Source organism: Lepidochelys kempii, chromosome 6, assembly GCF_965140265.1.
Source record: "Lepidochelys kempii isolate rLepKem1 chromosome 6, rLepKem1.hap2, whole genome shotgun sequence".
Taxonomy (NCBI): domain Eukaryota; kingdom Metazoa; phylum Chordata; order Testudines; family Cheloniidae; genus Lepidochelys; species Lepidochelys kempii.
In genome coordinates, this window is record NC_133261.1 from 36,565,357 (window position 1) to 36,579,467 (window position 14,111).

A 14,111-nucleotide genomic window follows, 5' to 3' on the forward strand; every position below is an offset into this window, starting at 1 on the left:
CAAATTTTTATCCAAGCCATGCAAACCTTATAAATACAATACTTAGATGTAATAGATTTTATTTTACTGTTAAATAAAAATATGCCAAACTAACCCTTTATTACATTTTTAAAATATGTAAAGGAAGCTATGAAGTAACTATTACCTTCAGATAGTCCACGAATACAGATTCAAGTACAAGATTTAAGTATGGTTTGTTACATATAGCCTTGGGCATTTATAAAAAGAATTATTTAAAATCCTGCTTAATGACAATAGCTCACCCTAAAATATCCACTGAAAAGCAAGCCTGTGTGTATTTGTGTACCAGTCAACAACTCAACTGAAAATTAAAATACAGCTGTCTGAGGGTTGAAAGTTTCTTCAGCAATATCCATAAACAAGTGATGTTATGTCATCATTGACAAATATTATAGTCAGAGACAAAAATATATATTTCACTGAACTAGTGAAAGAGGGGTTTTCTTTGCCTCCAGGGTTGCATACCAGACATGTCTCCCCTTCTCATCTGATCAGAGGAGCAAAAACATTTTTGCTGTGTCAATTCCATAACACAGGCAACCTTACAGAGCTTACAAAATGTCATATTGCTACCTATACTATATCACCAATGGTACCTCAGTGGAGTGGTGATTAACAATTGTTTGTCCCCAAACAAAAAGGACAATAACCTCAATTGTTTCCAGGAAGATCCTACTTAATCTACCTTTCTTTTAGCATTAAGTTTACTGTTCTGCTAAACAAAATATTTTGAAAAACTACATACACAAAGAGGTAGGAGAATAATAAAAATATTATTCCTTACAGAGAAAACACCTCATAAAATAACAAACAAGAATTCCCACCTGGGGATTCATGTTAAGCTAATGTTTAAAGACTCTTATAATGGATAATTTTTATTATGTAAATTATGAGACATTTAAAATCTCTCCTTTTTTCATAATTTCCCTCCTTCAAATGAGGGAAATGGCTCCTGGAAAGCACAACAGCCTGCATCCACTATGTGAAATTACCAATAAGTGACAGGACCAGAATGTCACCTCTTTCTTCTGCCGAAAATGACCATCCCAGCCCCAGCCCCCGCCCCCTGCATCGTGCATTACTCGCTCAGGATGTGACAGGGGCTTTAGTGCTGGGAGGGACAGGGGGGCTTTACTAGTGTGTTTTTATGGTCATTGACAGATTTTGAAAGCCACTCCACACATGCCCGTGCTCTGGGAAGGTCCTGAAGCAAACCCGCCCACCTTCATCGGAGGAAGAGAATCCCCTCCTTCCCCTTCCAACCTATCCACCGTCCTGGGGAGGAAATTAACCCCCTGCTAACTTAGTCCCCTTCATGAAAGCAACCCCCTGACTCCCCCACCAACTTGCTCAACCTGGGGAGAGGCAGTTACCCCATCCCCCCAGTCCTGAGGAGAAATGCTCCCCGCAGCAGCCTCTGGCACACAAAGTCCACACGGCCTCCACCTCCCCCTTCTGGGGGCCTGCGTGACACCAGGGGGCTGGGGGAGGGAGGCCACACACCACACAGCAGCATTACACACAGCCACACCTACCTGTCTTCTCATGGTCATAGCCCACCACAATGAAATAGTCAGCCAGCCTAGCCATGGCTGAGAAGAGCCTGCCTCAGCCCCCACCGCCCCTGCCACTGCTACTGCTGAGGCTGCTGCTGCTGCTGCTGCTGCGGGGGAACTCAGCATCCCGCCCTCTGCTCCAGCAAGAGAAGCAGCAACAGCAGCACCTCAGCCATGTTGGACACCCAGCCGCGCTCTGCGCCTGCGCGCCCCCTCGGCCTCTGTGCTGTGACCCCGCCGGGGCTGGGCGTGGGCAGCAGGGTTTGCAGTTAGCACGCGGAGCGGCGGCGGCAGCGCGAGGGGACGCAGTGGGGGGCTATTGTCCGCCTCGCGCAGGCTAACCGCGGCCAAAAGCGCGCGAGTGAACTCGGGACGGGTTCCCTTTTAGGTGTAAAGGCTGGGGCGGGGTGCAGCGTCCTCCCGCTGTATTTGCATTTCGCGAATGCACAGCACATCGCACGGGCAAACAAATAGATATGCAAAGATCTCTCCCAAAAATAAACGTGCCTGCCTGTTCTCATTCTCCGCTTGAACTTGAGCTTGGGTCCTCCCTTCCTGTTACAAAGGTTGCAGCAAGGTAGTTTACCCATCAATTTTAGTGCATACAAAAAAAGTAATGTATCTCTCTAAGGTACCCACCCAAAGATCATTTTCTCTTGTAAAGGTTGCCTCAAGATGTACATTGTTCCTTCCTTGTATTTATAGTTTATTAACGCACTTTGAGTTTAACGCATGAAAACTTAAAAAAAAGAAAGAAAGAAAGAAACCAACCTCCCGGTAACTAAGGTCTTTCCAAAATATCTTCCCTGACTTCATTCAGCGCCTAAACATGGGATTAGGACCTTTTCTGTTGCAGAATTTGCAGTAAAGCGCATCGTCCTCTTGTTTTGTATAATATTTTGCTGATGCATTTATAGTTCAGTGCATGCAAAATAAATGCCTTAATATGAACTATCAGGGTATCTAAAATAACCTCCCTGAGTTCCTTCTCAAGAATGGAATTTCAGTGGCCCGGAATTTCCAGGAAGCTTCCTGTTTACTTTTTCTTTTGGATGTTAGGAACATGCCACCGTGGGGAGGGAATCAGGCTTTCCTAAACTGAGTGCAGTTCTCATGGCACAGCATTCACCGAGTCCCTTAATTATTTTTAGTAACTCTGTGACTCTTATGCTTGTACTGAGTTGTCTCCGGCAATAAAGTCAGCAGGAAAATCTGGGGCAGAAGGTGTGTGTGTGAGAGAGAGAGAGGCAGGCTGCCTCTGGCCCAAATTGCTATTACAATACTGTGATGAGATAGGGTAACCATGTTAGTTGAAATCTTAATGTGCCTAGAAATCTTTTCCCACACATATTTATTAACAGGTTTTCCAACTTTGCTTTCCACATTTAGGCTTCATGTGGAGTACAGCTTTGGCACTGGTACTCAAGGAGCGAAAAAAATCACAGGCTGGTGTCACTTTAAATTCTCATCGAGAAGATGAGTGGTTTCAGAGTAGCAGCCGTGTTAGTCTGTATTCTCAAAAAGAACAGGAGGACTTGTGGCACCTTAGAGACTAACCAATTTATTTGAGCATGAGCTTTCGTGAGCTACAGCTCACTTCATCGGATGCATTATGCTCAAATAAATTGGTTAGTCTCTAAGGTGCCACAAGTCCTCCTGTTCTTTTTGCGAATACAGACTAACACGGCTGCTACTCTGAAACCAATCATCTTTTTGAGAAGATGATTGTGATTCAAGTGCAGACTTGCAGTATCTCTTTTATTTAATATTGTTGGTCTTCTACTTACCCATTTGTGTGACATCCTAGTAAAATGCTATTCTTCAAGAGCCTGCAGAGAGCATTTACAGTTAAGTGGAAGATTTCAGGTTGCTATTTATAGTGTGTAAATAGGACTGACGCCTTTTGCTCTTACTCCAAAGCCTAATTGGCCTACTAGCCCCTGAAAAGATTATGCTGATATGTAGTGTGTCTTGACAAGACATTGCTCCATTAACTGGTTGAGTGTATGCCAAAAATAGTATAAGATAAAAACCACCATTTACAGCACAATAGTAAGAACTGCAGCAGTAAGTTTTATGAATCACTGTTTAGTTCTAATGTTAGGTTACAGTTGGATTTATTTCTCATCATTCCACCATAGGTTAGGATATGGAATACAGTAATAAACATGTTTTGTATAGGAACATTATTGTCCATATCTCAGATACTGAATAACTACACTCTACATTCAGAAAAGGCATAATTAGAAGCAACACTTTCCTAGTATAGATGGGGTGGACCACAAATTATATGGATCATTAAAATCCTTGTTACTTTCCAGTAGAGGGCAGCAGCTCCCCCAAATCCCTTAAGGTAATCAACATTCCTATAAAGTATTATCAGATAGCAAGATTTAGGCCTAATAAAATGCAGTGTACGGGTCAGCAGAAAAGACAAGAGCATAAGATGAATCTAAAATATTGTATATTCGCTTAGAGAAAAAGAAGAGCTGTAGGGGTTCTTATTAGATTATTTTGGTTCCCCCTGAACAGTAGAGTAGATAGAATAAGTTTAAGGGATACATTTTTAAATGAGCATGCAGGTTTTTGACAGCATGGTTCTCATAGATTTTAATGACTGAAACCTAAAGAGCTGCTTTGAAAATTTAGGGGTAAAAAGCCTTAAAAATAGTATCATTTTACTACTTTGAGATCTTTGGATGAAAAGCATTGCCGAAATAGCAAAAAGGTATGCATTTGTTAATTAAACCACACAGCCCCTCTGTGAAGTGGATCAATAGTGTCAACACTAGGGTGAAACACAGCAACTGTTTGACCATGCACAGCAAGAGGGTTACAACAGGGACTGACTAATATTCTGTATAACTGAAACTGCAGGAGGAGTTCATATAGGCAGAATGTAATTACCTAATTTTGAATTTGACTAGGAGTTTAGGATTAACATCTCTAATTTTACAAAAAGTACCATGGAATTATTTTATCAAAACAAATCTCAGAACCTCTACTTTTGCACTTCATTTGAGAGAGCACCTCTAGCAGGACAATGTTATATAGGACTTTGCTGGGGTATTAATTCAGTATGCACTTAGGAGAAAAAATATACCTAGTGTCTCACGAGCACTGCTAGCAACAGTACCTCACCATTCATGCCTATTCCATCCAAACTGACATAGCTAAATCTTGATTAGCTTGTAAAATCTAGTGGGATCACAGCACAGGGTGGCATGCCTTAAAAACAGCCAAGCAAAAGAAAAAGCACTTCTTAACTTTAATTCACTTCTTAACTAAACTACCTGTTTGGGTACCATATGGTCACCATCATCATATCAAGTATCAGAGGGGTAGCCATGTTAGTCTGGATCTGTAAAAGCGGCAAAGAGTCCTGTGGCACCTTATAGACTAACAGACATATTGGAACATAAGCTTTCATGGGTGAATACCCACTTCGTCGGATGCAACAACAAAGTGGGTAATCACCCACAAAAGCTTATGCTCCAATATGTCTGTTAGTCTATAAGGTGCCACAGGACTCTTTGCCGCTTTTACCATCATCATAGTACCTGACCATCTCCTAAATATTTATGGAGTGATCTTCTGTACATCCCTGTATCATCCAGTAATAGTATCCTCATCTTACAAATGAGGAGAGGGGCAGAGAGCGAGAGAGAGAGAGAGAGAAACTCTTGCTTGAGGTCACAGAGGAAGTCTGTGGTAGAGTGGAGAACTGAAACTACATTTACTGAATCTCTGTCCAATGCCTCAACAATGAGATCATATTTCCTCCTTGGGAGGGAGAGGAACTCATCCTGTTCTGTCTGGAAATTAAAAATTGCTCTCAGAACATTGAGTGAATTTATGTTGTAGATGGAACATTCAAAATATTGAGGGCTATGGACAAGTCCCAGAGCCTAGATTTTCAAAAGTGTCCAGGGATTTTTGGGTTCCTCAATTTTTGGATTCTCACCACTTTCTGAAAGTCAGATGCCATTAAGGCATCTCTTGTTGGGCACCCAAAAAATCAATGCACCTAATATCACTAGTCACTTTAGAATATGTTGGCCCAGATTAACTGAAAAGCAATAAAACTAAAAGCAAGAGTTTTGCACTTTGACTTTGGCTGGGATTTTACACACTACATATTGTAGAATACTTACATTCATATATTTAGTCCAACTTCAGATTCACTATAATATGTAGTATGACAAAGTAAATTGCATATAAATGTCATTAAATTAATATCAGTCCATGCTTAAGGGCCAAACTCCAAACTCCTTGCACAAGAAAATCTCCCACTGACTTTAAGGAGAGATTTTCTTGCATAAGTCATACGGAATTTGGGCAAAACCCTATTTTCCCATTGATGTACAGAGATCTTACAGAAACTCTCATGGCAGGAATAATACTTAGCACTTTACCTATTCAAAGTGCTGTACAAACACTAACTAATCCTCACTATCTCCCTGCAAAGAAGGTACATACTGTTAATCCAATTTTACATATGGGAAAACTGAGATACAGAGAGGTTAAAGTGACTTGCCAACAAGGTCAACAGCAAGTCAGTAACAGATTAAAAATGCATACTTCTTAACATCTAGCCTATCACTCCTTCCTCCAGACCAGTGAGTTTCCCAATTAATGGGAATTAGTATCTATGAGAGAATGGACATCTCATAGGAGAAATATTTTCCACTGTATTTAATTATGTTGCCTCAAAAATATATGTGTCTCTTTTTTAAAGTGTAAATAACTTGGCTATTGGAGAAATAATTTTCGAAATAAAAGAGGCACTATTACCCCATGTACAAACTCAGTGTTTATAATTCATTTTTAAACTCTCTGTGTGTTTATGCTTAGGAAGGACAACAAGCATCTGAATTCAGAAAGCAATGTTTTCATGTTAGACCTAAAATCAGCATTACCTGTTCCAGCCCTTTTCACAAACTACACTAGTAGGTTGATAAATTGAGTGCCAAGTTTCAATCTCATGTTAGGTTAAAATGATTTATATATCACTGAAATGGTGTTTGTAATGAACAGACTTTTAATCATGACACTGTTAAGTGACACAAAGCGGTGAGTGGTTTATGACAAATCTTAAATCCATGTAGGACTCTTCCTGTATTATATTTTCTAAAAGTATAAAGAACGGAATTTCTCTTTTGGCCAGTAATTTTAATTAACTATTTTAGTTAGGAATTTTCCACATTTGCAGAAATGTGTTCTTACTGGAACGGCAGGAGGATTATAATAATATGAAACCAAAGCAATGCCCATTAACATTAAATCCTGCCTTCTCAGAAAAAGTAGGGTCAGCTTCATCATGTATTTTTGCTGATTAAGGAAGGTTTTAAACAGAGGGTTAGTAGTCACTTGATCTTTAGTTGCATAAATGATCATTTGAGTGTATGTTAATTTGTCAACTATTTACTCTAGGTGTTATCTATAAAATAACCCCAGTGAAAGATTAATTTTTAAAAATTATATATGAGTGATATGTTCATTTAATTCCTTTTCTCCTTCATCTACTTCTCAATTGTTCCCTCTCTCTGCGGATCCTTTAACTGTCACTACTGCGTTATTTAACTCTGTTTGGGGACACAGTATGTATGAAAGGAAATGGAACTACTCAGTAAAGCTACCCAGATTCCTAAATGTTTGCAGGATTAAGCCCTGAAGTTGTATTAAAATCCCAACGTGTAAACGTCCCACTTTTTCTGGAGAAAGACAATGTGTGTTGGGAAGTGACCGCCCCGTCTGCCTCCACTGTAGCAGCCGCAATTTCAGGGAGAAGTGTTAACCCGGAGAATGCACCTCTGTAATTCACCTGCAACGCCCCAACACACCCCAACCACCTACTACCTTGCCACCAGCCTAGCAATCTATCCCCAAAGTAGGTGTGTACACTGGGGTTGCTGTGAGACGTGGATGCTTCTGGGCGCTGCTGGCAAGGGAGGGATCACCTTAGACTGAGTCAGCTGTGCAGTCAAAGGAAAGTCTCTATCATATTCATACACATCCCTTTCCAACGCTGATACACACGCCAAATTTACCAAAAAGAACAGCATCACACACGTATACACACCTGATTTCCGAAATAATGTTTCTCTTGGCAGAATTGTGAATTAAATGTCTCGGGAGTCTGAATCCAGTTCTTATCCTTCAATATTTCTTAATGGCAAAGACAGCAAGAAACACCAGGGGACCTTCTGGAAAAATGTCAGTGCGAGGCTAAAGAATCTGCATTGCAACAGCGGATAAGTCTGGTTCATTCTGGTACAGAGTAAAAGTGTTCTCTAGTAAAAAAGAATCCGAGGGGAAGAGAGAGAGAAAGAAACCGAAACGTGAAATGTTCATAGTAGAGATGTCACACTATTGTAGAACAAAGCTATATTTTATTGGCTATGGTGAATACTGACAAAGGCCCCGATCCGGCAAACACGCACGTGCTTAACTTTACTGTCCTGACTAAAGTTAAGCATATGTTTAAATGTTTGTAGAATCAGGGCTAAAACGGCCCATGACAACTTTTCCCCTTACATTTTTTAAAAAAGTCTATAGATTTTAATATTTTAGATGACCGTGTCTCTAGTTCCATATCAGTACAATTTCCTTTTAATCTTTAAATGTTTGTTCTCAACTTAATGTTTTAACAATATCAAAATGTCAGCCTACATTAAAACGATCAACAACAGACAGAAATGCTCTAGGGTGTATAATAAATACCAATGCTGGATGATGTATTCATCTCCTTACTTATGTAACTGAGCCTGTTCTTCATTAACATTATCCATTGCACTTCACATTTTCCAAATATAGATTTAAAATTTTTTTTGCCTTGCTGCACTTGAACGGATTTTTTAAATGATCAGGTCTAGCTACAATACATCTATAAATCTCTATCTATAGTGTTTATATTCTATGAAGGAACTATATATTATATACTGTATCTATACTCTCTAGACCAACAGGTATTGAGTGTTCCGGGTATAATACAGACTCGTCCATAGAGCAGATATTGTAAGTTGTAATGAACGTTGCAACATGCAATGACTAAGAACCAACACCTAAAATCCCTTTGATAATTAGCACAACGCCAACAAGCTTGTACGGGATATTTTTTGCTAATCATCTTACTTTTGCCCTAGTATTGATTGTTCCCAGTCCCCGCTTTTCGCAGCGGTATGATTAATACTAGACTTGCATGGGGCAGGCGGGGGGTCGGGGGAAGAAAGTCAGACCAGTCATACGAAGCTCCTCCCCCTCCCCAGCGGCGCTGCTCTATAAAAGTGTGAAGTGGAGCGCAGGACAGCCAGTGGTTACCTCAGTGACACGGAGACGGGCAGAGCGACTGCGAGGGAAACTGCTACTTGGGATCGGTAATATACAAAGATTTTACTCAGTGGATTATCATCGTTCTCAGGTACGGATCTTTTAAAAAGAGGAATTTGCGGGGCGAGTAGCTACCAAATCGGGCTGTTTTTTTAAATGCATGAAGTTATGCTGCTGGGTTTGCACTGGCTCTTGGTATCAGCTGCAGCTTGCAATGTAAACCATCGTTTTCTATGCGAGTTAAGAAAGCTGAGCTGTCAAGGGTTAAAACCAAATGCAATTATATATAGGCTGGTAAGGGAATTCGTTGCATGCTTTTAAAAACTGAGTAGCAAGCTTTTTCTAATCGCGTGAGTGAATGAAATCCCAATCTAACCCCTTTGGGGTATTTTTGACAACAATTTTAGCCTTCAGCCATGTAAGCAAGTAAAATGTTTGACAAAAGCAAACTTTGGAGGGGCTCTTATTTACTCTGCGATAAATTGCTAAGCCAATATTAGCGCTTAGTTTAGCACACACGCGAAGTCCCCAGTGGCTGGGGACCATCCCAAGGCGTAGAGTTCACTGTAACCGAATACAACGTCTATGTTAAATATACCTCCGATGACATTTCTTCTCGTCTTCCTCCACCAGGATTTCAGCCAGAATGAAACTGGTTCACATAGCCCTCCTCTATCTCGGGTCCGTGACCTTCCTTGGGGTGGATGCTGCACGGCTAGAGGTCGCTTCAGAATTCAAAAGAAAGTAAGTATCCAAATGTGCGTCTTTGCAGAGGCTGAGAAATGGCGAATAGTCCGTCCTAGGTTAGAAGATGTAAACTCCTCTGGGAATAGCACGGTGCCTGAGCCCTACACCATCGCTTTAGGAAACCTGCTCTGGGAGAACCTTTAGCCCCTAGCCTGTGCTTGGTTTGGCTCCCGCACTGTGGGCTCTCGCTAACAGCCCGTCCCCTCTTTGCTGCTCCTTTCAGATGGACCAAATGGGCACTGAGCCGGGCCAAGCGCGACGCGATACCCCCCAGCACGTTCAGCGGGCAAGTGGCAGCTGCGGACGTGCAGCCTCTCATACGGTCACAGGACGTGAAGGAGGATCCCCGAGTCTCGTATCCCAGGTAACTTCGCGGTCACACACGTATTGCAGGCGGGCACCTGCGCAAGGAGGTGGAAAGTTTTCAGTCTCCCTTGTTCGGGCTGGCTGAACCCTAGATGTCCCCAGCCGTGGGAGGGGGGACTATGGAGTGTGAAACCTCTTGGGATCTGGCTCCAGCGGTCCCCATTGTAGCTGCAGGGAGACTAGCACGTTTGCTGTGGAAAGCCAAATATAAATGGGAACTTGAGTCCCGGATACACAGAAATAGTATCAGCCACCAGACTGCGAGGTCACCTCCTCCTACAGCCAGCAAGCTTTGGGCTATAGCCCTTCCTCTGTACCCAGTGCAAGCACTGGCCAGCCTCCCCTTTCCCTGTACGCACTGCTGACGCCTGGCTTCCCCCAGCCCTGGAGCCCTATTCCTCCTCCAGGAGACTCCCCTTGCTCCGCAGCCCCATTGCTCCTCTCTCACGTCCTCTTCCTCTCCCGTCGTGTCTTGCAGCGCCCCAGAGGATGCCCGCATCCGCGTGAAGCGCTACCGCCAGAGCATGAACAGCTTCCCCCACTTCCAGGCCATGAGGATGGGCTGCAGGTTCGGGACCTGCACGATTCAGCAGCTGGCCCACCAGATCTACCAGCTGACGGACAAGGACAAGGACGGCGCCGCCCCTGTGAGCAAGATCAGCCCCCTGGGATACGGCCGCAGGCGGCGCTCGGTGCCAGCCCCTAGCCGGACGCAGTCCCCGTGGCTCGCCCTGCGCCCCAGCCGCCGGGACAGCACGAGCGCCGCAGCCCCGGGCCAGCCGGGCCGGCTCCAGGCGCAGCTCCGCGCCCCCTCTCTCAGGAGGACTTAGAGCTGCAGCGGAGCAGCCAAGCACCGTGCTGGCGCCACCTCGGATGGTGGCTTTCCCCGGCGCTTCAGCATCAGGGAGCCCGTGGGGCAGGGCAGCCTCGGAGACAGAGCTGGGAAGCAGGGCGCGCACCCTGCATGGCCTTGGCCTGGACACCCAGACTTAGGGCTACAGCAGCTGCCGGGCCCCGGAGGCGCTCGGCACCAGCCGGGCCGGGCCCGCCAGCGGCGCGGCGCCCCTAGGAAGGGGCTGGAGCGCGCGAGGGGAGAGCTCACGGCTGGCTCCCTTCTCTCTGGTGCCACATCACACGGGGCTGTTAAGTGAAGTCGTGTGAACCCTGGATCTCGGACATACGGGGACTTATTCCGCCTGCCCTGCCACTGGGCTGGGGGGAAGCACCCTCTGCATTGTCTGCACCCGGCAGGGAATCGGACACTCACTAGTCCCTGCGGGGGACTGCCTTATACTTGAATGTAATAGAGAGAGGAAAAGTGCAATTGTACGTGGTTTAATTATAAGTGCTGTGTGTGTATAATAAGATAAATATCAATATTTAAGATGTTACTGTTTCCCGTTCCTTTTGCATCTTTGAAAAGAGTTATTTTTATACGTTATCTATTTTTGCATAAGGGCATTTAAAAAGCATTGTATTCCCTCTATTTTTCATAGCGTGAATGTAAAATCTTGGTGTTTAACTTTCTCTGAGTCTTTTATCTTGCATTCTGGACTGGTGACAGATGTAGAGAATGTATCCGCTATTCTCCATGGGTAACGTGTGACATAAAATAAACACTATTACATAAAACAGTGCTGTTATGGTGTCTCTGGACAGGGTAGAGGAGATCATAATTAGTCATTTCTGACCCTGTTCTCTCCTATCGTAACTAATACTTGACACGGCACTACGCCAGTGCAATAACACGGCTATCAAGCCATTAATCACAGGCAGTTTGTTCGCAGCCAACGCAGGGACCAAAAGCCTCTAGCAAGTAAACACAATAAAAGCATAACCTGCGCTTTAAAATCTCGGAGCAGGGCTATTTAGAAGGCTCCAAGGCCTTTCCTAAGCATGATTCAACCCGGGCTGAAATGTCTCACAGGCGGGATTGATCGTGCAAGTTTATTTTTTGCCGTAATTAATCAGAGAAACAACCGCAAAGTTCCAACATTGCACAACCAAGTAATAGATTTATTGAGGGAGCCTGTTCCAAAAAACGGTCACGGCAGTTTACAAGGTTACTTATGGTGAAGGCTTTCCTGGGCCACAGTTCAGGTTAAAGTTAGACGCCGACCGGATCAATGCGGGCAGGACATCTTAGCGTTATTTTAAAACTCCCCAAACCACAGACCAGAGAACAAATTTGAGATACGATGGGAGTTTGTTAATGGAGCTACAGCACCATCTAATGGTGCCCATTACCAATGCTCTAAAGTTCAACTCCTCAGGCATAAATTAAGTGCATTCAACCACCCAATAAGGTGGAACCCCACTGCTTGAAACATACCATTGCTTTTACAGACTTTACAGGAGGTATCATTTTAAGGGGGGAAACAATTAGTGTCTCCTTTATCAGAACTACCTCTACAAAGAGTCTACAAAAGGTGGAAGTGCCCCCAGCAGTTTGAACAAAACTTGCAGTTGTGTGCATCAGCTTCTTGTGTTGATTTGTGCACCCACAAGTTTTTATCGGCATATTTTATAGAGGCCTTTAGTTTTAACCACTTTCCTAAAAAATTCTCTGCTAAGACTCCTTTTGTCTAGAGCTGTGGTGTTTTATACAGCTAGTTTTTTGGTTGAGGTTTTGATTTTTACAAACTGGCACTTACGTATATGTACCAAATAGGTGGCAAGTAAAACTTACAAGAGAGTTCTCCCTTTCCTGCTGCTGGCCTTTCTGATTCAGATTTTGTGGAAAGCAGCAATAGGATGGGTGAAAATAACATTTTTCAAGCATACACCTAAAACATTGTCCCTTATATGCTGATCAGGCTTCCATTTCCCACAGAAATGAGTTGTCTTACATGCAAATTTCAGCTGGTGGCTGCCAACTACAAAGCCAGCAAGTAGCTACTGTAAAAAACAATTACAGATATCAGGATCTTGAAGTCAGGCTGGCTTCTGTAGTAAAAAACCAAACAAAAAAATAGCGTGTTATAAAGAAAGAAAATATAAAGGATGAAATCTTGGTGCCACTGAAGTCAACTGAACAACTCATACTGACTTCAGAAGGGCTAGGATATTGACCATATTCTCCTCCTGTGGGGAGCATGCTTTATGGAAGGCACTGTCTGCAGTTACATAACTGTGCACCCGGGGTGACCCCAAAGTTGTAAGGTGAGGCTATACCAGAGGCAGGTTCAGTGTTTGCTTTAGTGGATAATAATCCACAGTATGCACATTCCAGCTACCTGTTTTATTGTGATTTCTTTTCCATATCTATTGCTAAAACCCAGTCCCTTGTTTTAAAGGGCATACTTTCTACATTTTTCTGTAGGGAAATACCAAAGCTGAGACCTGCAAGACCCATGGCCTACTTGGGCATGACTGAAGCCAGCAAACTGGTGCTGGATGGCTTGGCACTATTTTTATCTCCTAGGAGGTTAATAAATAGGCTTCAACTTAAAAGGATCAAGAGTGCCATCTGCTGCAGCTGGAGGGAGCAGCAAAGCCCTATAACTAACAGGATGGTACTGCTGTAAGGAATGAACAGGAATTAAAGGAAAGTAAAAATCTGTTTTTCTTCCCTATTAGTTTTTGAAAAAAGGGGGTCTATTATGTGTAAAGAGAAATATCACTGAACCCTACATGCCAGAAGATATTGGGATGGCCCTTTGCAAGAGAACAGGTGTTGTTCTTTGGGTGTGAGGGGAAAGGGATTTACCCCCATAAACTCTTTGGGGCAAAGGCATTTACTATATGACTTTGTTCAGTGCCTAACATCGGGGTCCATGAACTGATCGAGGCATGTAGGCACTACTGTCATATAAATATTAGAATTGAGTAATAAACTTAGCTCCCCACCTCCAGCCAGGGTAGTTTGGACTCCTGAAGCAAATAGAGCTCTTCTGTAAAGCTTCTTGGGGCCGTGGAACTAATGTTAGGGGGTAGAGGGAATGAAACACATCATGTTAAGGGCATCTGATGCCTGCCATATATAATAATAATGGATTGGAATATTTCATTTTATGAGAGAGAATGCAGGGGCCTGACATCCATAACAATCACTGTTTGGCGTTCCCAATTGATTATCCTCTCAGGTGGGAA

General features: G+C 43.3%; 2 protein-coding genes across 7 annotated transcripts in view; one reads left to right on the plus strand and one right to left on the minus strand.

Annotated features, from left to right (window-relative positions):
- SBF2 (SET binding factor 2) overlaps positions 1-1,774 on the minus strand; it is a 559,107-nt gene extending 557,333 nt beyond the window's left edge. For all 6 annotated transcript variants that reach the window (XM_073347556.1, XM_073347555.1, XM_073347560.1 and 3 more), the window contains exon 1: positions 1,557-1,774. In XM_073347556.1, coding sequence (XP_073203657.1) covers positions 1,557-1,611 — 55 coding nt within the window. In that variant the 5' untranslated portion in view covers positions 1,612-1,774. The remainder of the gene's footprint in view (positions 1-1,556) is intronic.
- Positions 1,775-8,878: 7,104 nt separating this feature from the next.
- ADM (adrenomedullin) lies at positions 8,879-11,651 on the plus strand. The gene is made up of 4 exons (XM_073347561.1): positions 8,879-8,997; positions 9,540-9,650; positions 9,877-10,017; positions 10,498-11,651. The coding sequence occupies exons 2-4, from the start codon at positions 9,553-9,555 to the stop codon at positions 10,847-10,849; spliced, it is 591 nt and encodes a 196-aa protein (XP_073203662.1). The 5' UTR covers positions 8,879-8,997; positions 9,540-9,552; the 3' UTR covers positions 10,850-11,651.
- The last annotated feature ends 2,460 nt before the right edge of the window (positions 11,652-14,111 follow it).